The sequence below is a fragment of the Scyliorhinus torazame genome, chromosome 19 (genome assembly GCF_047496885.1).
Source record: "Scyliorhinus torazame isolate Kashiwa2021f chromosome 19, sScyTor2.1, whole genome shotgun sequence".
NCBI lineage: Eukaryota > Metazoa > Chordata > Chondrichthyes > Carcharhiniformes > Scyliorhinidae > Scyliorhinus > Scyliorhinus torazame.
This window is the reverse complement of record NC_092725.1, coordinates 143,173,295-143,196,131: the sequence shown is the minus strand read 5'-3', so window position 1 is coordinate 143,196,131 and position 22,837 is coordinate 143,173,295. Positions and strand designations below refer to the sequence as shown.

Here is a 22,837-nt window from a genome sequence, read left to right as displayed (position 1 = left end):
CAGTCCGGCATCGCGCCGCCCCAAAGGTGCGGAATTCTCCACAGCCTGAGGGGCCGAGCCCTCACCTTGAGGGGCTAGGCCCGCGCCGGACTGATTTCCGCCCCGCCAGCTGGCGGGAAAGGCCTTTGGTGCCCCGCCAGCTGGCGCAGAAATGACTTTGCCGGGCAGCGCATGCGCGGGAGCGTCAGCGGCCGCTCACGGCATCCCCGCGCATGCGCAGTGGAGGATTGGTGGGCCCCGATCGTGGGCCAGGCCACCGTGGGGGCACCCCCCGGGGCCAGATCGCCCCACGCCCCCCCCCCAGGACCCCGGAGCCCGCCCGCACCGCCTTGTCCCGCGGTAAGAGAGGTGGTTTGATTCTCGCCGGCCAGAGAATCGCCAGGGGGGGCACGCCAACCGGCGCGGCGCGATTCCCACCCCCGCCGAATATCCGGTGCCGGAGAATTCGGCAACCGGCGGGGCCGGGATTCACGCCAGCCCCCGGCGATTCTCCAACCCGGCGGGGGGTCGGAGAATCCAGCCCCTGGTCCCTGACGCAGTGAAATTTGTTTAAAATTTCATACAAAAATAGTACCCTCACTTTCTCTTCCCTCATAGATTTTAACATGCATGGATGCAACCTATTCAATTTGATTAGCCAATCAATTATCAACTTCCCTTTCTATCTTAAATACCGTTATAACTTTTTTGATATTTACTTCTAATGTCATATCCTCCATGTTAGTCTCCCCGGAAAACACCAAAGTAATTATTAAATTTTGCTGCAATTGTCTGTACATCTCTTCGAAGTCTTATCGCTATTCTGATCTTTCAGATTATGTGGTTGGAGCAAACGTAATCATTCCTTTAGCCATTTCTTGGCAATTTAACTTTGCGCTTTCTCTTTACTGCCTTTTTAAAAAACTTACTTGTTCTCTTTTATTTTTTTTATTATTAATAAATTTAGAGTACCCAATTAATTTTTTCCAAGGGGCAATTTCGCGTGGCCAATCCACCTGCCCTGCACATCTTTTTGGGTTGTGGGGGTGAGACCCACGCAAATACGGGGAGAATATGCTAACTCAACACGGACAGTGACCCAGAGCCAGGATCGAACCTGGGACCTCGGCGCTGTGAGGCCGCAGGGCTAACCCACTGCGCCACCGTGCTGCCCGAGTGTTCTCTTTTATCATCCTCTCCTTTGTTGTCCATGTATTTAGGGTATGCCTTTTTAAAAATCGATTATTGCTTTTATTTCTTTATTCATCTTAGATTAGGATAAGTGGTCGGCACAATATTGTCGGCCGAAGGGCCTGAACTGTGCTATACTGTTCTATGTTCTACGGATCAATGCCGGTTAATTTGTTACTGACTTTTTAGTGATCTTCTGGACTCTATTGATCACAACTTTAAATGCTTCACATTGCTGTTCTATTTCTTTGTGCGTCAGTAAATTTTTCCAATTTATTTTTACTGGTTCCATTCTAATCCTCTTCAAATCAGCACCGCCCCCACCCCCCATCCCACCGTTTACGTTCTATTGTATTCATGTCCTTCTCTATCTTTACAGTAAACCTTATTATGCTGTGATCGTTATTGCCCAGAGGCTCCCCTACATTTCTCTGCTCTGGGTCATTTTCCATTGCTAGGTACATTAAACAATATATATATTTCCTACAATATGGGCATTGTGGGCTAGGTCAGCATGTGTTGCCCACCCCTATTTGCCCTTGAGAAAGTGGTGGTGATGAGCCACTTGAATTCTGAACTGCTGCAGTCCACTTGGTGTACATACACCCATAGTGCTGTTAGGAAGGGAGTTCCAGCACTTGGCCCTGTAACAGTGAAGGAACCGTAACAGTTCCAGGTCATATTGGTGTGTGGTTCGTAGGGGAAGTTGCAGGCGGCGGTGCTCCCGGGCATCTGCCGCCAGTGTCCTTCCAGAGATTACAGGTTTAGAAAGTTTTTGAGGTCATGGGTTTGTAAGGTAATGTCGAAAGCGCTTTAGTGAGTTGCTGCAGTGCATCCTATAGATGGTTCTCACTGCTGCCAGGGTGCATTAGTACTGGAGGGACTAATTGTTTACTTTAGATGTGGATGGGGTGCTTCTTGAGATTGTTAGAGCTGCACTCATCCAGGCAGCTGGATGGTATTCTTTTTTAAAATATAAATGTAGAGTACCCAATTATTTTTTTTCCCCCCAATTAAGGGGCAATTTAGCGTGGCCAATCCTCCTAACCTGCACATCTTTGGGTTGTGGGGGCGAAACCCACGCAGACACGGGGAGAATGTGCTAACTCCACACACAGTGACCCAGAGCCGGGATTCAGACCCGGATCCTCAGCACCATAGGCAGCAGTGCTAACCACTGCGCCACATTCCGCCCCTTGGTGGACAGTATTCTATCACACTCCATCTTGTGCCTTGTAGATGATGGACAGGTTTTGGGGAGTCAGGTGGCGAGTTAATCACCACAGAATTCCCAGCTTCTGAACTTCTCTTATGGCTACTGTTTATTCGGCTGGTCCTGTTGAGTTTCAGTTCAATGGCAGCCCCCAGAATGTTGATAGGGGGGATTCAGCAATATAAATGCCACTGATTGTGAACGGGAAATGGATAGATTCCCTCTTGTTGGCAATGGCCTGACACTTGCTAGCACAAACGTAATTTACCACTTATCAGGATAAGACTGAATATTGTCCAGGCATTGCTGCATATGGAAACAGGCTGCTTTAGTATCTTGTTACAGACAGGGAGAGGTGGGGGATAACTTTTCCCGTTTTTTCTACCTCTCGGCTGACAAGATAAGGTTTTTATCATCATGTTTTTGAGGAGTGTTTTGAACCTTTTGAGTGTTGTGACTTTAAAGAATGCACATGAACAAAAAAAAGAATAAATGTTTGTTTACACAACATCCAAAAGGTAAGAGCTATGAAACACCCATTCCCTCAAATGCTGAGACACACATACACACAATAAATAATAAGTTCTAGAGATGAGACATGCACATTTTGTTTTTGGTCACTAAGGGCAATTTGGCATGGTCAATCCACCTAACCTGCACGTCTTTGGACTGTGGGAGGAAACCGGAGCACCCGGAGGAAACCCACGCAGTCAAAGGGAGAACGTGCTGACTCCGCAAAAACAGTGACCCAGCGGGGAATCGAACCTGGGACCCTGGCGCTGTGAAGCCACAGAGCTAGCCACTTGTGCTACCATGCTGGTGTTGAAAAGAATTGTGAAAATTGTGAATACAAGGCTTTTTGTGGCTCTGTGTTCTGATATGGGAGCCAAGCACACACATTTATTGTTCCACAGAGATGTACATTAGCTGTCTAGGTACTTATCAGAGTTTACGAACTGAGGTATGAAATCCACGCTTTTCTCCTTGGGAAATTGTGTCCTCTGGCTGATTTGCTTGCTGATATGTTACCTTGCAGGCAGCTTTTCAATTCTAAAGTAACTGAACCTCAAATTCAAGAGAGGATGATGATTGCTTTCGGTACCGAGAAGAAATAGATACTTTAAATTTTTTATAAACGAATACCCAATTCTTTTTTCTCCAATTAAGGGGCAATTTAGCATGGCCAATCCACCTACCCTTGGGTTATGGGGGTGTGATCCATGCAGACAAGGGCAGAATGTGCAAACTCCACGCGGACAGTGGCCTGGGACCGGAATCGAACCCGGGTCCTCAGAGTCTTAGGCAGCAGTGCTAACCACTGCACCACCATGCCACCCAAAATCGATGCTTTCCAAAAAGTCTTTGAAAGTTTGGCAAGTGCGAGTACAAAGCCACAACTACTACATGTTCCCTACATTGCTACGACACATTGAAGAAAACAGTGTTGGTAAGGGAACTGTCAATAGACTGCAACGCCTTATTCATTTGCTTCTGGCTGCGCTGATCAACAGTTTTAGTTGCTAGGGCAGCTCGGTGGCGCAGTGGTTAGCACTGCTGCCTCATGGCGCTGAAAAACTGTGTTCGATCCCAGCCCCGGGTCACCGTCCGTGTGGAGTTTGCACATTCTCCCCGTGTTTGCGTGGGTCTCACCCCCACAACCCAAAAGGATATGCAATGCTAAATTGTCCCCCAATTGTGGACCAGTGATGTCATCCTCAATTTCAAGAGAGCATCAACAACTTCTATTCTGTAGCTGAACTATCTTTAATTTAGGCCCTCTTCGATTATTATAGCTATAGATAGGCTCATTCGCCCATGCTAAAACGTAGATAAATGTTTACAACTGCTGCTCTAATGAGTAACTGCCACATTAAAGTGGATTTACAAGTCCTTTGTCATGCTTTAATTTAAATACATACATTATAATATGACTTCAGAAGTTTCACTAAGAGTTTTTCTTTGCTATTGTCTATGCCAGGTGCTCTCCAGACTGGGAACGGCTCAAGAATCTCGATAGGATAGACTTTACTGCTGCTCCTTAAGGCCTGGAAGGAGACGTGATTTGAAATGTTCATGTTGAGTAGAAACCAGGAACTGATCTTGAAACTGACTGGTTTTAAAATCCAGTGGTACACCACATCACCCACTCAGCTGTAAAGAACTTCAGGCTATGAAAAGATTTCACGTCAGAGAACCTTTTATTCTGCTGTCAGCAATGAAAATGAGCTGCTTTATCAATGGTACAGAAATAAATTCTGTACGTGAATGTAACGTTTTAATCTAACAGAGTGTATTTTGTATTATCTGATGGACATATTATGCAATTATTGGCCATACGTTACTTAAAAACATATAAAGAAAGGCAACTTCACTTACTTCTACTTTGACTGTATGCAATGTTTCAGGTCTCTAAGATATACAAGATAATATTTTGCCCACATTCAGTTGCTGATTGAGTATCAATCGCCCGACAGAACCAGAAAACATTGACAAGATGATGCCTGACATTCTGGGCGCGATTCTCCGATACTGAGGCCAAGTGTTCGCGCCGTCGTGAACGCTGTCGCATTTCATGATGGCGCGAACAGGGCCCGGGCACGACCTATTCTGGCCCCCACAGAGGGCCAGCACGGCGCTGGAGCGGTTCACGCTGTGTTCTCTGTGTTGGAGCGGGCGCTGCGCCAACCCTTGCATGTGCAGTTGGACCGCACCATTCTGCGCATGCGCGGGGAACTTCTAACGCGTGCCGGCCCCGACCCAACATGGGGTCGGTCTTCAGGGGCTGGCCAAGCCGAGAAGTAGGCCCAGGGTGGGGCGTGGGGGAGGCCAGCCCGCCGATCGGTGGGCCCCGATCGCGGGCCAGACCCCATCGGAGGCCCCCCCCGGTGAAGGAGCCCCCCCACCCCCCCCAAGAACGCCCCCCGAGCATTCCCGCAGAGTTCCCGCAGGCAGCGACCAGGGGTGAACGGTGCCGGCGGGACTCTGTCATGTAGGAGCGGCCGCTTGGCCCATCCGGGCCGGAGAATCAGCGGCCCCGCCGATTCCAGCGGCCCGCGGCCAGGGCCGCGCTGGCGCAAATTCCCCGCACCTCGGAGCATCGCGCGCCGGCGTCGGGGCGGCGTGGCGCGGTTGCGGCGATTCCCCGGTGCGGAGCTCGGAGAATCGCGCCCTCTGTTTTCAATATGACTTGATGGATCTACTAATTACAGGAGAGCTTCAACCAATTCAAAAATGGAAATTTTGAACATCAGCTTCCATTCAAGATGCATAATCAGGATTGGTAGCCTGGTGCAATAAAGGGGAGGTGCCAAGGTTCAATTCACCTGTTCAGGCAAAGGTAAAAAATCCCATGATATGATTCAAGTGTCTTGAGAGCTATCCTGGTGCCCTGGCCAATATCAACAACCAACTCGACCAGATTAACCAATCCTTCATTTCAATTGCTTTTAGCAGGACATGCAAATAGCTGGCATGTTTGTCAATATAACAATGACTAATTCAAAAATAATTAGTTGAAACATTGTGAACAATACAATGTTGGATGTAAATTTGTGTTCATTTATTGGTGATCTTTCATTCTGTAGAATAGCAAGTCACAAGAATAAACATTCATTTATTTAATGTCTGTCATGGCTTCAGAACATCTCAAAGCATTTCACAGCCAAGTAATTACTCCCGAAAAGCAGTAACTGCTGTTCTGTAGGAAAGAATTCACTGCCAATTTGCACATAGCAAAACAGTTCATCTATTCTGGGGTTGTTGGTTGAGAGGGATAGAGTGACCGTGGTACTGGGAGAATTCTCTTGCTCTTTCACACGCAGGTATCTTTTACTTCTCCCTGAACAGGCAGAAGAGGTTTGGGTTTAACATTTCATCTGGAACACTGCACCAGCAACAGTGCCCCACTCCCCTGGTTCTACACTAAAACATCATAAAATTAGGGACTCAAATCCTGGACAGGGGCTTGAACTCAATCTACTGAGGGGAGAGTGCTATCCACTGAGACAAGCTGACTTCTTAAAATTACCATTGAGGGCAAGTAGAAGAATTAGGAAAGATTACCAGAGTCTGAAGACTGGGAAAGAGGATACAAACTGGAGGGTTTTATAGAAAGAATTCCAGAAGATGGTAGATGGCTCTGTCACTGAAAGGAGTAAGTGATACAAAGGAGGTCAGAGCCTGCTGAATGTGAGGTTACATGCAGCCACACAGGGGCATAAAAGAGGGACATGGCCAAAGGATTAGTTGGCCAAAGGAAGGAGAATGAAAATTTTGAATTCATTGCATTGGGAATAAGAAGCCATCTCAAATTTCACAAAAAAATCCAATGTCATATTTTTTTCCCCCAATTGTTCCCCAGGATGCAATATTAGATTTGTCCACCTTTTTACAAGATGGTCTAGCAGGATAACATCACCAATGTAGGCCATGTGTTCCTTGACTGCTCTGTTTGACTTCCACAAGTTGAAGTCTGCAATTGACCTCAATAGCTCCAGATTAGAAAGAGGTGCTAATGCTGGGTGGCATGGTGGCGAAATGGTTTGCACTTCTGCCTCACGGCACTGAGGACCCAGGTTCGATTCCGGCCCCAGGTCACTCACCGTGTGGAGTTTCCACATTCTCTCCTTGTCTGAGTGGGTCTCACTCACAATCCAAAGGCCATGCTAAATTGCTCCTTAATTGGAATTGTTTGTTTAAAAAAGTGGTAATGCTGGCGGTAGTGGCAGTGGTGCTGGAATGGGTTTCAGTTTGTGTTATAACCTGCCCAGACCGATCCCATTGACTGGGGACAATTGGTTACCCTATGATTTATTTTAGGGTCCAATCAACTCAATATGACAAAAGGAAACAAACTCAGAAACAAATTAAAAGGGATCGCTCCTTGTAGGGGCACTGCCAAAAAAATAACAAAGCACAACAGAAACTTACCAACATTAAATCATAATGTGAAAAGAGGGGTCAATAAAGAAATCCAACCCCTGCGGCGCTCACTGGGCACGGAATTGGTTACTCCCCATGGTGCTTGGGGAGTATGAGCTCCCCCACTGAGGGGGACAGGTCAATAAACAGAGATGGCGAGTATGGTATCGGCTAAAGAGTGAACTACTGGTGCTGTGTATATGTTGTAAATAAAGTAACTTTCTGTCTGACTCGACAAACTCATGCTGGATTCTTTGTGGCCCTCACAAAAGTTTAATTTCCCCCCTATTCCTTATTCTGTGACACCTACTAGCAAGTGCACATTTGGAAATTGGGTGGGAAAGAGAGGGAAGGAAAGGCGAGGCGACTGGATCAGATCAAATGCTGATCCATTCTGGAGTAGTTTATTGGTGCTATTCAGCCTTATTTGCAAATTCAGTTCAGTTGGGTGGGATGATTTTATATGTTGAAATCCAGAATCCTCACCGTAATCCCGTATTGAAATTGGAATAATGTTGTTTTGCTAAGGTTGTGTAGTTTGCCCTTTATGGAGCCTCAATTACGAATGAATATTAAGGATAAAGTGTTGCATGTTGATGCTGCTTTCGTGTAAGTCAGAAGGTTTGAGAACACCATCTCAGAGCTTGGTTTTATTCCTTGTTCCAGAGGTAACACAATCATCTTTGGTCCAAAGATAGCTGAATTCATCTAAGGAAGCTGCAGTAGCAGCAGAAAATTAGCCATTGTTTCTGCTCCTGATCATTGTCCAGAGCTCCCTGCTGCAAAATGCACATGAACACTGGACAATGTAAAATTTAGCCTCGACAAGAATGCGGTGCACAGTTAAATAACCAGTAAACAAATCACTGTTGGAGTGGATTTTATCATTTGCAACGTACGATGGGATACTTGACATTGGACAAACTATGCTGGACGCTGCTAATGTTCTTGCTTTTATGGTATTTTCAGTGTCTTCTGCTGAGGCAGTAAAGCTTTGTGCAAAACAAGTGACTCACAAATGGAGCCATGTAAAATGGCTGCGGTCCGATTAATCTGGCCAAAACCCAGTTTAAAACGGCTAACCCGAAAGACTGCTGGGAAAAGCAGCCAAAAAGACACAAGCAGGCAGCTGCAGACAGGTTTGCATATTCGGCTCTGGGAACGTAGCCCAGATCGATACTCAGGGCTATCAACAGCCCATCAACCCAGGTATCCGCAGTTGCATTCAGGACTGTTTACACCTAATCTACTCAGACATCCACAGTTAAATCGGTATCCCCGGGAACAATTGCAACATATTAGCAATTGAATACCGGGCCAGACCTGTCGGCGCCTGCAGTGGCCGAAACAAAGACAGGTGAGCAACCACCCCCCGATCGAGGAATCGCCTCACCATTGGACACATCGACCCCAGAGACTGGGGACAGAATCCAATCACTTGGGACTCAGGGTCAAGGGCCGCCCCGGGCGGCGGGAAGCCCCTGGGCCCTATAAAAGTGAAGGTCCAAGTTCAGATCTCTCTCTCTCGTCTTCGCCTGCTCGAGACCTTCGCAAGACCAGCCACCGTGTATCGTAAGTTTGAATCCAACGATCGTTATCCGGTAGAGACACCTAGCCACCGACCTGTAGCAGCCTTTTGAATCCCGCGGGCCAGATTTGATTGGACAAGGCATTTGTTTCCCTGACCTGGTGGGCTCTTCCTAAGTTAAGTATTGGCCAGTAGTGATAGGTGTGTTATATAAATAGTAGTAGTAGGGTATTAATATTGCTTGTTGTATATAATAAATGACCGTTGTTTTAATCCTTACTAAGTGGTGTGCTGTGTTATTAATCATAACCTGAACTTGAACCACGTGGCGGTATCATAAAGATACCTGGCGACTCATGAGCAAAGGTGACCTAAACAGAGCAAATAGACTAAGGTTAAAAAGAGCAACACAACCAGGTGCATCCGAGAGACAATGAGCCGTTGGCAACCTTTGCTCAATGTCTGTAATTTTAGCTATTTGTAACTGACAAAGGGGCCCCAAATTAAGGAACCAGCAAGGAATGAACCTCTGGAACATGTTTCAATGTGGCTGGTCTATTGACCCCATGACTTTACGTAACCGTTATCTATGTAATTAATTGATTGGGTAAGGCAAACTGCTAATTAATTTCACCTGAGGAAGGAGCAGTGCTCCGAAAGCTAGTGATTTGAAACAAACCTGTTGGATTTTAACCTGGTGTTGTAAGACTTCTTACTGTGCTCACCCCAGTCCAACGCTGGCATCTCCACATCATGCCAATTAGAGGCTATAGGAGCTAACTTGTAGCCATTTATGGCATAGAAGATGCATGTAATGAATTGAAATGAAATGAATGAAAATCGCTTATAGTCACAAGTAGGCTTCAATGAAGTTACTGTGAAAAGCCCCGAGTCGCCACATTCCGGCGCCTGATCGGGGAGGCTGGTATGGGAATCGAACCGTGCTGCTGGCCTGCCTTGGTCTGCTTTAAAAGCCAGCGATTTAGCCCAGTGTGCTAAACCACCTAAACCAGAATTGTGACGTGAATAGAGTTGATTGGTTATGTGTAAATGCGAATTAAATAATTCTGCTTTCCTTCTGTATATTAACCCAGTGTGACCTCAGCTCAGGCAAGAAAGGGTACTTCTCAGACCGCGGGGTCAAAGGCATTTTCTCCCAGAGCTCTGAAAATTAATAAATTGCATCTTTACTCACTCAAAGGTCTACGGGTGAATATTTTCACCTACAATCACCATTAAGGCTGACACAATAGTCACTCGGGTGAGGTGCTGAAGAAACACCCATCTCCACAGAAGCATTTTCCCACACGAATCAGCTCCTTCTGGAGGTCGGGGGAATTGGGTAAAAATAGGCAACTCAAATTAAATGCTTCAATTTAGAGCTGAATAATGTATACCTGTTATCAAATTCCGTGACGTTTTGAATCTGCTTCCTATATTGCTCAAGCAAGATCCATTCTGAGCAGTTCGCCAGCCTCTTCTGATGGTTTTTGGAGAAATAACGAAACCTGATGCCTTTCATTGGGGTGAGGCAAATGTAACAATTAGGCAGGTAAGTGGCATTCTTCACAAGCCAATCCACACTCAGTAGGGCATATTCATGGAGATGTAAACCAGCACCTGAAGAAACAGAAACCCACTGACATTTTCATAAACTGTTCAGTCTAAAATCCACCATTAAAATAGAAATAAACTATATGTTTTGATATTAAACATGGTTGTTAGATACAGGTGCTTACTTCACAATTCAGATTGGAGAGTAGACCGTCAGGATTGAGATTTCAAATCTTTCCCATCCAGATGGGTTGAGGTTTGATTGAACAACACCCTGTGGGAGCCAGCCTCACCATGATTACTTCCTCCTCCTGGCTAACCGGAATGCAGCACAAGAGATACTTGGAAGAAATCCCAAACTGAATGACATAAACTTTAATAGTTCAATGCTTTTGCATTCTTCCCATAATGTGGTACCTAAAACTCAGCACCACCTATGGCATAAGAAATTGTTCAAGTTCAACATTAGTCTTATTTTTCTATATTCCTAAAGGTATTTGACTAAGGATTCAGCTTATCATTTGGAGGTATAATTCCTGCTGATATTCATTGTTGCAATGTAATAATATTATAATCACTTCTTGTCACAAGTAGGCTTCATTGAAGTTATTGTGAAAAGCCCAATGTAGGCTCAGCAATCAAGTTCAGATGTGTTTACAAAGGAGAGGGATGATGCAGATATAGTCAGTCAGGAGAAAGACAGATATCGGATGGGATAATCAGAAAGATTATTCCCGACAGGAAAAGGGCGGCACTGTGCCACAGTGGTTAGCACTGCTGCCTCACAGCGCTGAGGACCCAGGTTTGATCCCGGCCCCGGGTCACTGTCCGTTTGGAGTTTGCACATTCTCCCCGTGTCTGCGTGCATGGGTCTCACCCCCACAACCCAAAGATGTGCAGGGTAGATGACTGGGCAACTCTAAATTGCCCCTTAATTGGGAAAAAAAATAATTGGGTACTCTAAAATTTTGAAAAAATTTTTTGAGAGACCGGATACTCAGAAGAGTTGGAATCCTTTAAAGTTGATAAGTCACCAGATAGATTGCTTCCGAGGCTGCTGAAGGAGGTCAGGAAGGAGATAGCAGATGCTCGGAGGATTATTTTCCAATCCTCAATAGACACAGGGGAGGTACCAGAGGACTGGAGAAATGCAAACACAGTTCCATTGTTTAAAAAGGGAGCGAAGGAAATGCCAAACACTTATAGGCCAGTTAGTCTTACATCAGTGGGTGGAAAAATTAGTAGAATCAATTGTGAGAGATAAGATTAACTGTCACATAGAATGGCACGGACTAGTCAGGGATAGTAAGACGTCTGACAACACCAGGTTAAAGTCCAACAGGTTTGTTTTGAATCACTAGCTTTCGGAGCACTGCGCCTTCCTCAGGTGAATGAAGTGTTCGGTTATATATATATAGACAAAGTCAAAGATGCAAGACGATACTTTGAATGTGAGTCTTTGCAGGTAATTAAGTCTTTACAGGGCCAAACGGAGCAACTGGAGAGAGGGATAATCACAGGTTAAAGAGGTGTGAATTGTCTCAATACAGGACAGTTGGTAGGATTTCGCAAGTCCAGGCCAGATGGTGGGAGGTGAATGTTATGTGACATGAATCCAAGGTCCCGGTTGAGGCTGTACTCATGTGTGCGGAACGTGGCTATAAGTTTCTACTCGCCGATTTTGCGTTGTCGCGCATCCTGAAGGCCACCTTGGAGAACGCTTACCCAGAGATCAGAGGCTGAATGCCCTTGACTGCTGAAGTGTTCCCCGACTGGAAGGGAACGTTCCTGCCTGGCGATTGTCTCGCAATGTCCGTTCATCCGTTGTCGCAGCGTCTGCATGGTCTCGTCAATGTACCACGCTACGGGACATCCTTTCCTGCAGCGTATGACGTAGACAATGTTGACCGAGTTGTACGAGTATGTACCGCGTACCTGGTGGGTGGTGTTCTCATGTGTAATGGTGGTATCCATGTCGATGATCTGGCACGTCTTGCAGAGATTGCCATGGCAGGGTTGTGTGGTATCGTGGTCGCTGTTCTGAACTACCCTACCACATATGCTGCAGGAAAGGATGTCCCGAAGCGTGGTACATTGGCGAGACCATGCAGACGCTGCGACAACGGATGAACTGACATTGCGCGACAATAGCCAGGCAAGAACATTCCCTTCCAGTCGGGGAACACTTCAGCAATCAAGGGCATTCAGCCTCTGATCTTCGGGTAAGCGTTCTCCAAGGCAGCCTTCAGGATGCGCGACAACGCAGAATCGCCGAGCAGAAACTTATAGCCAAGTTCCGCACACATGAGTACGGCCTCAACCAGGACTTGGATTCATGTCACATTACATTCACCCCCCCACCCATCTGCCCTGGGCTAGCAAAATCCTACCAACTGGCCTGGCTTGAGACAATTCATACCTCTTTAACCTGGGGTTACCCCTAACTCTGGATCTGTAAAGACTTAATTACCTGCAAATGCTTGCATTCAAAGTAGCGTCTTGCATCTTTGACTTTGTCTATATATATGTTTCTGGAACATACCTCTTCATTCACCTGAGGAAGGAGCAGTGCTCCAAAAGCTAGTGATTTGAAACAAACCTGTTGGACTTTAACCTAGTGCTGTAAGACTTCTTACAATAACTGGATAGTGTGCGTAAGTGCAGGGTGTAAACTGATCAAGTCTTTAAGAGCTGGCTGGATTCGTCATTGCAAATTCTGTAATGTGTAACATAGAAACATAAGAGATAGGAGCGGGGAGGAGGCAATTCGGCTCTTCGAGCCTGCTCCGCCATTCATCACAATCATTAAAAAAAAGAATAATAATTTAGAGTACCCAATTCATTTTTTCCAATTAAGGGGCAATTTAGCGTGGCCAATCCACCTACCCTGCACATCTTTTTTGGGTTGTGGGGGCGAATCCCAGGCAAATACGGGGAGAATGTGCAAACACCACACAGACAGTGACCAGGGCTGGTCCTCAGTGCCGTAGTCCCAGTACTAACCACTGCGCCACCGTGCTGCCCTCGAAAACAATCCTACGCTAGCCAATCTCTCCTCATATGACAGTCCAGCCATCCTCAGAATAAGCCTGGTAAACATTTGCTGCACTCCCTTGAGAGCAAGAACATCCTTCCTCAGAAAAGGAGACCAAATCTGCACACAAAATTCTAGGTGTGGCCTCATCAAGGCTCCTGTATAATTGCAACAACACATCCCTATTCCTGTACTTGTAACCTCTCGCAATGAAGGCCAACATACCATTAGCCTTCTTTACCACCTGCACCACCTGCATGCGTACCTTCAGCGACTGATGCACCCAGGTCACGCTGTGCACACCCCTCTCCCAATTTACAACCATTCAGTTGTAATCTGCCTTCTTGTTTTTGCTTCCAAAGTGAATAACCTCACATTTATCCAAATTATACAGCATCTGCCATTGATTTTCCTACTCACCCAACCATTCCAGATCATGCTGTTGGATCTCTGCACCCTCGTCACAGTTCACCCTCCCACCCAACTTGGTATCATCTGCAAACTTTGGGATGTTACATTTTGTTCCCTCGTCCGACTCATTTATATTGTGAATACCTGTGGTCCCAGCACCTATCCCTGTGGCACCCCACTAGTTATTGCCAGCCAATTTGAAAAGGACCGAGGGCAGCATGGTGGCACAGTGGTTAGCACTGCTGCCTCATGGCACCGAGGTCCCAGGTTCGATCCCGGCTCTGGGTCACTGTCCGTGTGGAGTTTGCACATTCTCCCCTTTTTTGCGTGGGTTTCGCCCCCACAACCCAAAGATGTGCAGGCTCGGTGGATTGGCCGCGCTAAATCGCCCCTTAATTGGAAAAAATGAATTGGGTACTCTAAATTTATTTTTAAAAAGAAAAGGATCTGTTATTTCCTATTCTTTGTTTCCTTTCTGCCAACTAGTTTTCTATCCATCTTGTCATGTGAGAGTACCATTAAGAAATGGATATTTAAGCAATGTACCTTTAAGGAATGCAGATAATCATATTGCTGAAGTGTGTGCCTGGGAGATGGACTGAACGGAGCTCTTTGAGCAAAACTGTGCTGCTCCCCTCTCTCACTGTTCACCATACATACTCAGGCAAGGCTGCTGTACACACTCAGTGCCTGGCTCTCCTTCCCATTACATGGAGGGTCCCTGGAGCTGATCTGTGATCCTCTCACACACACAGCAACACACACAGATCCCCTTGGAGTTTCTGTTTCCGCCAAATGCAGCCTGACGCCATCAAACACCAGTGGGATCCACCATCTAATGTGCATATTCATTGAAATATAGAACACATCCTTCAACCAAACAGGGGGAAAGCAGCAGCGTGGAGCCTCTGTTAGCCAAAGTGGCAGTTTGAAAAAAGCAGCTTGGGTGTGTCGGTATGTTTCCAGAGAGCTGCAGGAAGAAAAGCAAGGTGCTGGAGCAAAAGTCAACCAAGCTGATATATCTCTGCCATCAAACAGAAAATATATATATTCTGTGACCTGGTGTGTTACTGTTTTGAAGGTTTGAAGCCTTTTGGAAGTTTGAAGGAACATTTTGAGGGATTATTTAGTGTTGTATTATTTTCGGGGTTATCTTTGAAGTAAGGGATGTTAAGAGATCCAATGTTTATTTAATGGGTTAAGTTGAGTTCATGGAATAAACATTGTTTTGTGTTAAAAACCACGTGTCCATAATTGTAATATCACACCTGGGGAACAAGCCGTGTGCTTCAAAAGCAAGAATCCATTAAAGGGAGAGGTTGGTTGAACTCCATGATACATTTTGGGGTTCTGAAAACGCCTCGCCCATAACAATCTCAACACACTTCCCCCAATCCCATGCACTTTAATCTTGCACGATAATCTCTTATGCGGGGCTTTGTCAAACGCTTTCTGAAAGTCCAAATATACATTGACTGCCTCCCCCCTTGTCAACTCTACTAGTTACATCTTCAAAGAATTCCAGTAGATTTGTCCAGCATGATTTCCCCTTCATAAACCCATGCTGACTCTGACTGATCCTGCCACTGCTTTCTCAATGCTCCGCTGTAAAGTCCTTGATAATGGCGAGAATTTCCCCTGTTGCTTCACAGCTCCAGGGACCCAGGTTCGATTCCTGGCTTGGTCACTGTCCATACAGAATCTGCACGTTCGATTTCCGCTCCGGTTTCCTCCCACAAGTCCCCGAAAGACGTGCTTGTTAGGTGAATTGGATATTCTGAATTCTCCCTCTGTGTGACCCGAACTGGCGCCGGAATGTGGCGACTAGGGGATTTTCACAGTCTTTTCATTGCGTTGTTAATATAAGCCTAATTGTGACAGTAATAAAGATTATAATGAAATAACGGGTGCGCCCAGGCACAAATCTTGAATTTCCACGTGCAGTGCCAGGAGAGTGAAGTTCATCAATATGAAAAGATGTGCACTTTCTATGACGCTTTGATGTAAATAACCCAATTAAAGATTTAACCTGCGAGCGCACAGGTCATTCTTCGCACTCTGGGACTTCCCTCAGCCCCAGCTCTCCCCAAATCTCAGTGCTATTAAAAGAGTTGCAGGCCAAGCAAACAAACTGAACGAACAGCTGCCAGCTGGGTATAAAATGCAGCAAAGATGTCAAACATCCCTTGCACGCAGAGGCAGAATAACGTTGGTGCTCGCTTCCTCAAACGACAGCACGTCCCTTTCAGAGGTGTCTGCAGATCCTCGATCAGTCATCTGCGACCTGAACTCTCACTGAACCCGCCTGTGGAGAAACACACCCAGCTCCTATTTCTCCACGCAGTGATTAGCACACCCTTCAACTCTGCACCGCCTCAGGTTCACCAGTGAAATATAAAAAGTTATGTCACGGTATCCCTTTGAAGGTTACTGATTTACAGACACAGCACCAACCCAATCAAGAGACTTTGATGTGGGTCACCGCCTCAGCAATTGCTACAGTAAACTTCCGGACACATGAAATCCCCAGCCCGCACTTCACTGAACCCAGTTTCCAAACACAGGTAGTGGTCACCTCACCTGAACTTGACAGACAGCGATTTCAATAAAGTTGGACATTATTACACAGAATGCACAGCTCTGTCCGTGAATAAACACTGCGCTTACCTTTGGGCATCTTCTGGATAATATTAAAAACCAGGCTCTGTTCAATTAGTTTTCTTGCTCTGAAAAAGTGCATTGCTGGTGGGAAATGGCCGCTTTTGGCCCCTTCCGTTATTTCCCTCCCCTTCAGCTTCTGGAGGATAGAATTCACCCGCAGCTCTTTCCCGGACGACAGGAGGTTGCCGCCTGTGAACTGGAACCGCTCCACTGCCATCAAACTCGGGCGGTCGGCCGGGTTTGGCAACGATTGGCAAAGAGCGAGGAGACAAAGACAGGCTGGGGTGGCAGCCAGGACCCTCCCCAAACTCGGGGCGCTCATTTCCCCGGGTTTCACTGAGTCAAAGTGCCCCCCGCACAGGACGTTCCACCCGGACAACGAGGGAGGAGGGTGAGAGGCGCGGAAACGATACGTTTCACCTCCGAAAACAACTTCCCCTCTCGGCTGAGTTAACTCCACCTTACTCAGCAAATGCGCACTGAGAACTCCGCTGCTGGGGGGGGGGGGGGGGAGGTCCCTGGCACAGGGAGGGGGAAGGGGGAGGGGGAAGGGGGTGCCCCTGGCACAGGGAGAGGGAAGGGGGTGCCCCTGGCACAGGGAGGGGGCCCTGGCACAGGGAGGGGGCCCTGGCACAGGGAGGGGGCCCTGGCACAGGGAGGGGGCCCTGGCACAGGGAGGGGGTGCCCCTGGCACAGGGAGAGGGAAGGGGGTGCCCCTGGCACAGGGAGGGGGCCCTGGCACAGGGAGGGGGCCCTGGCACAGGGAGGGGGTGCCCCTGGCACAGGGAGGGGGCCCTGTCACAGGGAGGGGGTGCCCCTGGCACAGGGAGGGGGTGCCCCTGGCACAGGGAGGGGGTGCCCCTGGCACAGGGAGGGGGAAGGGGGTTCCCCTGGCACAGGGAGGGGGGCCAGGCACAGGGAGGGGGGTGCCCCTGGCACAGGGAGGGGGTGCCCCTAGCACAGGGAGGGGGTGCCCCTGGCACAGGGAGGGGGAAGGGGGTGCCCCTGGCACAGGGAGGGGGCCCTGACACAGGGAGGGGGGTGCCCCTGGCACAGGGAGGGGGAAGGGGGTTCCCCTGGCACAGGGAGGGGAGCCAGGCACAGGGAGGGGGGTGCCCCTGGCACAGGGAGGGGGTGCCCCTAGCACAGGGAGGGGGTGTCCCTGGCACAGGGAGGGGGAAGGGGTGCCCCTGGCACAGGGAGGGGGTGCCCCTGGCACATGGAGGGGGGTAAAGTCTCTGCCCATCACTGGAGAGTTTGTAACTATAGAAAAAAGGGGGGGGAGAAGGATTAAACATAAGAGTGAAGCGGGCAGACAGGGCGCTGGAAGGTTGCGGGTTTACGATAGTGACATTTAAGGGGCATCTTGACAAATACAGGAATAGGATGGGAATAGAGGGATACGGACCCAGGAAGTGTAGAAGATTGTAGTTTAGTCGGGCAGCATGGTCGGCACAGGCTTGGAGGGCCGAAGGGCCTGTTCCTGTGCTGTACATTTCTTTGTTCTTTGTTGTGACCAGCCAGGAGGTGCCGGGTTACAGCCGTCGCCAAGGACCGGGGGAGGGGTTCGGGAGCCGACACGTTCCCCGCCTCCAGGCTCCAGGAGACCCTGGGAATATTGTGGATCCAATGGAATCACTTTAAACCCAGTAGAATCACTTTGGAACCCAGTGTGATCCAGTAGAATCACTTTGGAACTCAGTGTGATCCAGTAGAATCACTTTGGAACCCAGTGTGAACCAGTAGAATCACTTTGGAACCCAGTGTGATCCAGTAGAATCACTTTGGAACCCAGTGTGATCCAGTAGAATCACTTTGGAACCCAGTGTGAACCAGTAGAATAACTTTGGAACCCAGTGTGATCCAGTAGAATCATTTTGGAACCCAGTGTGATCCAGTAGAATCACTTTGGAACCCAGTGTGATCCAGTAGAATCACTTTGGAACCTAGTGTGATCCAGTAGAATCACTTTGGAATCCAGTGTGATCCAGTAGAATCACTTTGAAACCCAGTGTGATCCAGTAGAATCACTTTGGAACCCAGTGTGATCCAGTAGAATCACTTTGGAACCCAGTGTGATCCAGTAGAATCACTTTGGAATCCAGTGTGAACCAGTAGAATAACTTTGGAACCCAGTGTGATCCAGTAGAATCACCTTGGAACCCAGTGTGATCCAGTAGAATCACCTTGGAACCCAGTGTGATCCAGTAGAATCACTTTGGAACCCAGTGTGATCCAGTAGAATCACTTTGGAACCCAGTGTGAACCAGTAGAATCACTTTGGAACCCAGTGTGATCCAGTAGAATCACTTTGGAACCCAGTGTGATCCAGTAGAATCACTTTGGAACCCAGTGTGAACCAGTAGAATAACTTTGGAACCCAGTGTGATCCAGTAGAATCATTTTGGAACCCAGTGTGATCCAGTAGAATCACTTTGGAACCCAGTGTGATCCAGTATAATCACTTTGGAACCCAGTGTGATCCAGTAGAATCACTTTGGAACCCAGTGTGATCCAGTAGAATCACTTTGGAACCCAGTGTGATCCAGTAGAATCACTTTGAAACCCAGTGTGATCCAGTAGAATCACTTTGGAACCCAGTGTGATCCAGTAGAATCACTCTGGAATCCAGTGTGAACCAGTAGAATAACTTTGGAACCCAGTGTGATCCAGTAGAATCACCTTGGAATCCAGTGTGAACCAGTAGAATAACTTTGGAACCCAGTGTGATCCAGTAGAATCACCTTGGAACCCAGTGTGATCCAGTAGAATCACCTTGGAACCCAGTGTGATCCAGTAGAATCACCTTGGAACCCAGTGTGATCCAGTAGAATCACCTTGGAACCCAGTGTGATCCAGTAGAATCACCTTGGAACCCAGTGTGATCCAGTAGAATCACTTTGGAACCCAGTGTGATCCAGTAGAATCACCTTGGAACCCAGTGTGATCCAGTAGAATCACTTTGGAACCCAGTGTGATCCAAGCAAAATATTTTGGTGCAAGAACCTAAAACAAAAACTGACAAGAATGGAGAATCTCAGCAGGTCTGACAGCCCCCGCCCCTATCACTGTGGAGAGAGAAGGGAGCAGACGTTTCGGGTCTGGGTGACTCAAAGCGCAGAATCAGTTTGGGACCTGTTGTGATGTGAGACTCAATCACAGGACCAGAGAATCATAGAATCCCGATAGTGCAGAAGGAGGTCATTTGGCCCATCGAGTCTACACCGGCTCTCTGAAGAAGGACCCTAACCTAGACCCAACAACTGCGTAAACCCACCTAATGTCTGGACAAGAAGGGTAATTTAGCACAATCCATCTACCAAACCTGCAAATCTTTGGATGGTAGGAGGAAACCGGATCACCTGGAGGAAACCCACGCAGTCACCCAAGGTCGGAATTGAACCTGGGTCCCTGGCGCTGTGAGACAGCAGTGTTAACCACTGTGCCATTCTCAGTTAACTGGCTTCCCCTAATGCGTCCACCATCACTGATCCCTATCACTAGCCCCCCGCCATCACCGACCCTACCTCACTGACCCCATCACTGGATTCCTGTCACTGACCCCATTACAGACTCCCTGATGCTGACCCCATCAATGACTCCCCTCTGTCACTGACACTCCATCAGTGACCCCTCAAACCCCCATCACTGACCCCCCCAACCCCCATCACTGACCGCCCCAACCCCCATCACTGACACCCCCAACCCCATCACTGCCCCATCACTAGCCCCCACAACCCCCATCACTGACCCCCCCAACCCCCATCACAGATCCCCCAACCCCATCACTGACCCCCCCCAGCCCCCATCACTGACCTCTCCAACCCCCATCACTGACCCCCCCAGCCCCCATCACTGACCCCTCCAACCCCCATCACTGACCCCCCCAGCCCCCATCACTGACCCCCCCAACTCCCATCACTGACCCCCCATCACTGACCCCCCCAACCCCCATCACAGATCCCCCAACCCCATCACTGACCCCCCCCAGCCCCCATCACTGACCTCTCCAACCCCCATCACTGACCCCCCCCAGCCCCCATCACTGACCTCTCCAACCCCCATCACCCTCCAACCCCCATCACTGACCCCCCCAGCCCCCATCACTGACCCCCCCAACTCCCATCACTGACCCCCCATCACTGACCCCCCCAACCCCATCACTGACCCCCGAACCCCCATCACTGACCCCTCCAACCCCCATGACTGACCCACCCAACCCCATCACTGACCCCCCACCCCCATCACTGACACCCCAACCCCCATCACTGACCCCCAAAACCCATCACTGACCCCCCCAACCCCATCACTGACCTCTCCAACCCCCATCACTGACCCCCAAAACCCATCACTGACCCCCAAAACCCATCACTGACCCCCAACCCCCATCACTGACTCCCCAAACCCCTCCCATTGAGGTCAGTGACCACACAGCCTCCACAATGTCCATTGGCTGTTGCCATGGAGACGGCGGCTTCGCGTCACATCCGCTGGGCGGTCGCCCGGGGGGCGGGGGCAGCAGGAGGGCCGGAGGCCGCACTGCCATCGGGCGGCCTGAGGAGGGGGAGCGGTCTGTGCGGAGGCGCGCGTGCCCGGCGGCGGCGCGCCGAGCGGGAGCGAGCCCGTGCGCGCTCCCTGCTGTCGGCCCGGGCCATCTGTTCAGGAGGGAGGAGGATGGGGCTGCGGGATTGTTCCAGCATTAAACACGCTCGCCCGCACTGAGACTGAGAGAGCGGCACCGAGAGACAGCACTGCGACCGCGGGAGACCCCCGCCCCACGGCCCCTCTCACCCCCCCTCGCTCACCCCCTCCCCCCACACCCCCTCGCTCACCCCCCAACCTCACCCCCCCCACCCACAGCCCCCCTCCCTCACCCCCCGACCCCCCCTCGCTCACCCCCTCCCCCCACACCCCCTCCCTCACCCCCCCCACAGCCCCCCTCACTCCCCCCCCTCCCTCACCCCCCCCACCCCCCTCCCTCACCCCCCTCCCTCACCCCCCTCGCTCACCCCCCCCACCCACAGCCCCCCTCACTCCCCCTCCCTCACCCCCCTCGCTCACCCCCCCCACCCATAGCCCCCCTCACTCCCCCTCCCTCACCCCCCTCGCTCACCCCCCCAACCTCACCCCCCCCACCCACAGCCCCCCTCACCCCCCCTCCCTCACCCCCCTCGCTCACCCACAGCCCCCCTCCCTCACCCCCCCACGCCCCCTCCCTCACCCCCCGACCCCCCTCGCTCACCCCCCGACCCCCCCTCGCTCACCCCCTCCCCCCACACCCCCCTCCCTCACCCCCCCTCCCTCACCCCCCCCCACAGCCCCCCTCACTCCCCCCCCTCCCTCACCCCCCCCACCCCCCTCCCTCACCCCCCTCCCTCACCCCCCAACCCCCCCTCCCTCACCCCCCAACCCCCCCTCCCTCACCCCCCAACCCCCCCCTCCCTCACCCCCCACCCCCCCTCCCCCTCCCTCACCCCCCACCCCCCCCTCCCTCGACCCCCCCCCTCACCCCCCCCCCTCCCTCACCCCCCCCCTCACCCCCCCCCCTCCCTCACCCCCCCCCCTCCCTCACCCCCCCCCCCTCCCTCACCCCCCCCCCCCTCCCTCACCCCCCCCCCTCCCTCACCCCCCCCCCCCCCCTCCCTCACCCCCCCCCCCCCCTCCCTCACCCCCCCCCCCCTCCCTCACCCCCCCCCCCCGCCATGGCAGTCGCCCCTCGCTCTCCCTCTCCGCCGCCCGCTCTAGGAGTCTGAGGCCGGAGGACCAGCACCAAGCGGAGCAACTCGGAGGGAACTCCCCCCGGCGGGGGGAGAGGGGGGGGGGGGGTTGCTGCCGTGTAAAATGTCCGAGGATTGTCCGTCTTGGGCCGTGTCGGTGGAGGAGATCCGCTCCTGGTGGGAAGTCCCCGCCATCGCGCACTTTTGCTCTTTATTCAGGACCGCGTTCGGCCTGCCCGACTTCGAGATTGAGGTAATTCCGCCTCCCTTCACCCAGCTCTGAGCCCCCCCTCCCCCAGCTCTGAGCCCCCCCTCCCCCCACCCCCCAAACACCCCCTCCCCAAACACACCCACCCCAAACACCCCGCCATCCCCTCCCCAAATAGCCCCCATACAATCCCCAAATACCCCCCTCCCCAAACCCCCCCACCCCAAACCCATCACAAACGCCCCCCCAACCCCAAACCCCCTCGCCATCGCCCCCCTCGCCATCGCCCCCCTCGCCATCGCCCCCCTCGCCATCGCCCCCCCTCGCCATCGCCCCCCTCGCCATCGCCCCCCCTCGCCATCGCCCCCCTCGCCATCGCCCCCCTCGCCATCGCCCCCCTCGCCATCGCCCCCCTCGCCAT

General features: G+C 50.6%; 2 protein-coding genes across 2 annotated transcripts in view; one reads left to right on the top strand and one right to left on the bottom strand.

Moving 5' to 3' along the window:
- Positions 1-16,966, bottom strand: part of ada2a (adenosine deaminase 2a) — a 74,359-nt gene extending 57,393 nt beyond the window's left edge. Inside the window, exons 1-2 of the mRNA XM_072485359.1 lie at positions 16,498-16,966; positions 10,229-10,451 (exon numbers count right to left, since the gene is read on the bottom strand). Of these exons, the coding sequence (XP_072341460.1) occupies positions 10,229-10,451; positions 16,498-16,813 (539 nt within the window). The 5' untranslated portion in view covers positions 16,814-16,966. The remainder of the gene's footprint in view (positions 1-10,228; positions 10,452-16,497) is intronic.
- A 5,250-nt stretch (positions 16,967-22,216) lies between these two features.
- cecr2 (CECR2 histone acetyl-lysine reader) overlaps positions 22,217-22,837 on the top strand; it is a 195,049-nt gene continuing 194,428 nt past the window's right edge. Inside the window, exon 1 of the mRNA XM_072485357.1 lies at positions 22,217-22,461. Coding sequence (XP_072341458.1) covers positions 22,333-22,461 — 129 coding nt within the window. The 5' untranslated portion in view covers positions 22,217-22,332. The remainder of the gene's footprint in view (positions 22,462-22,837) is intronic.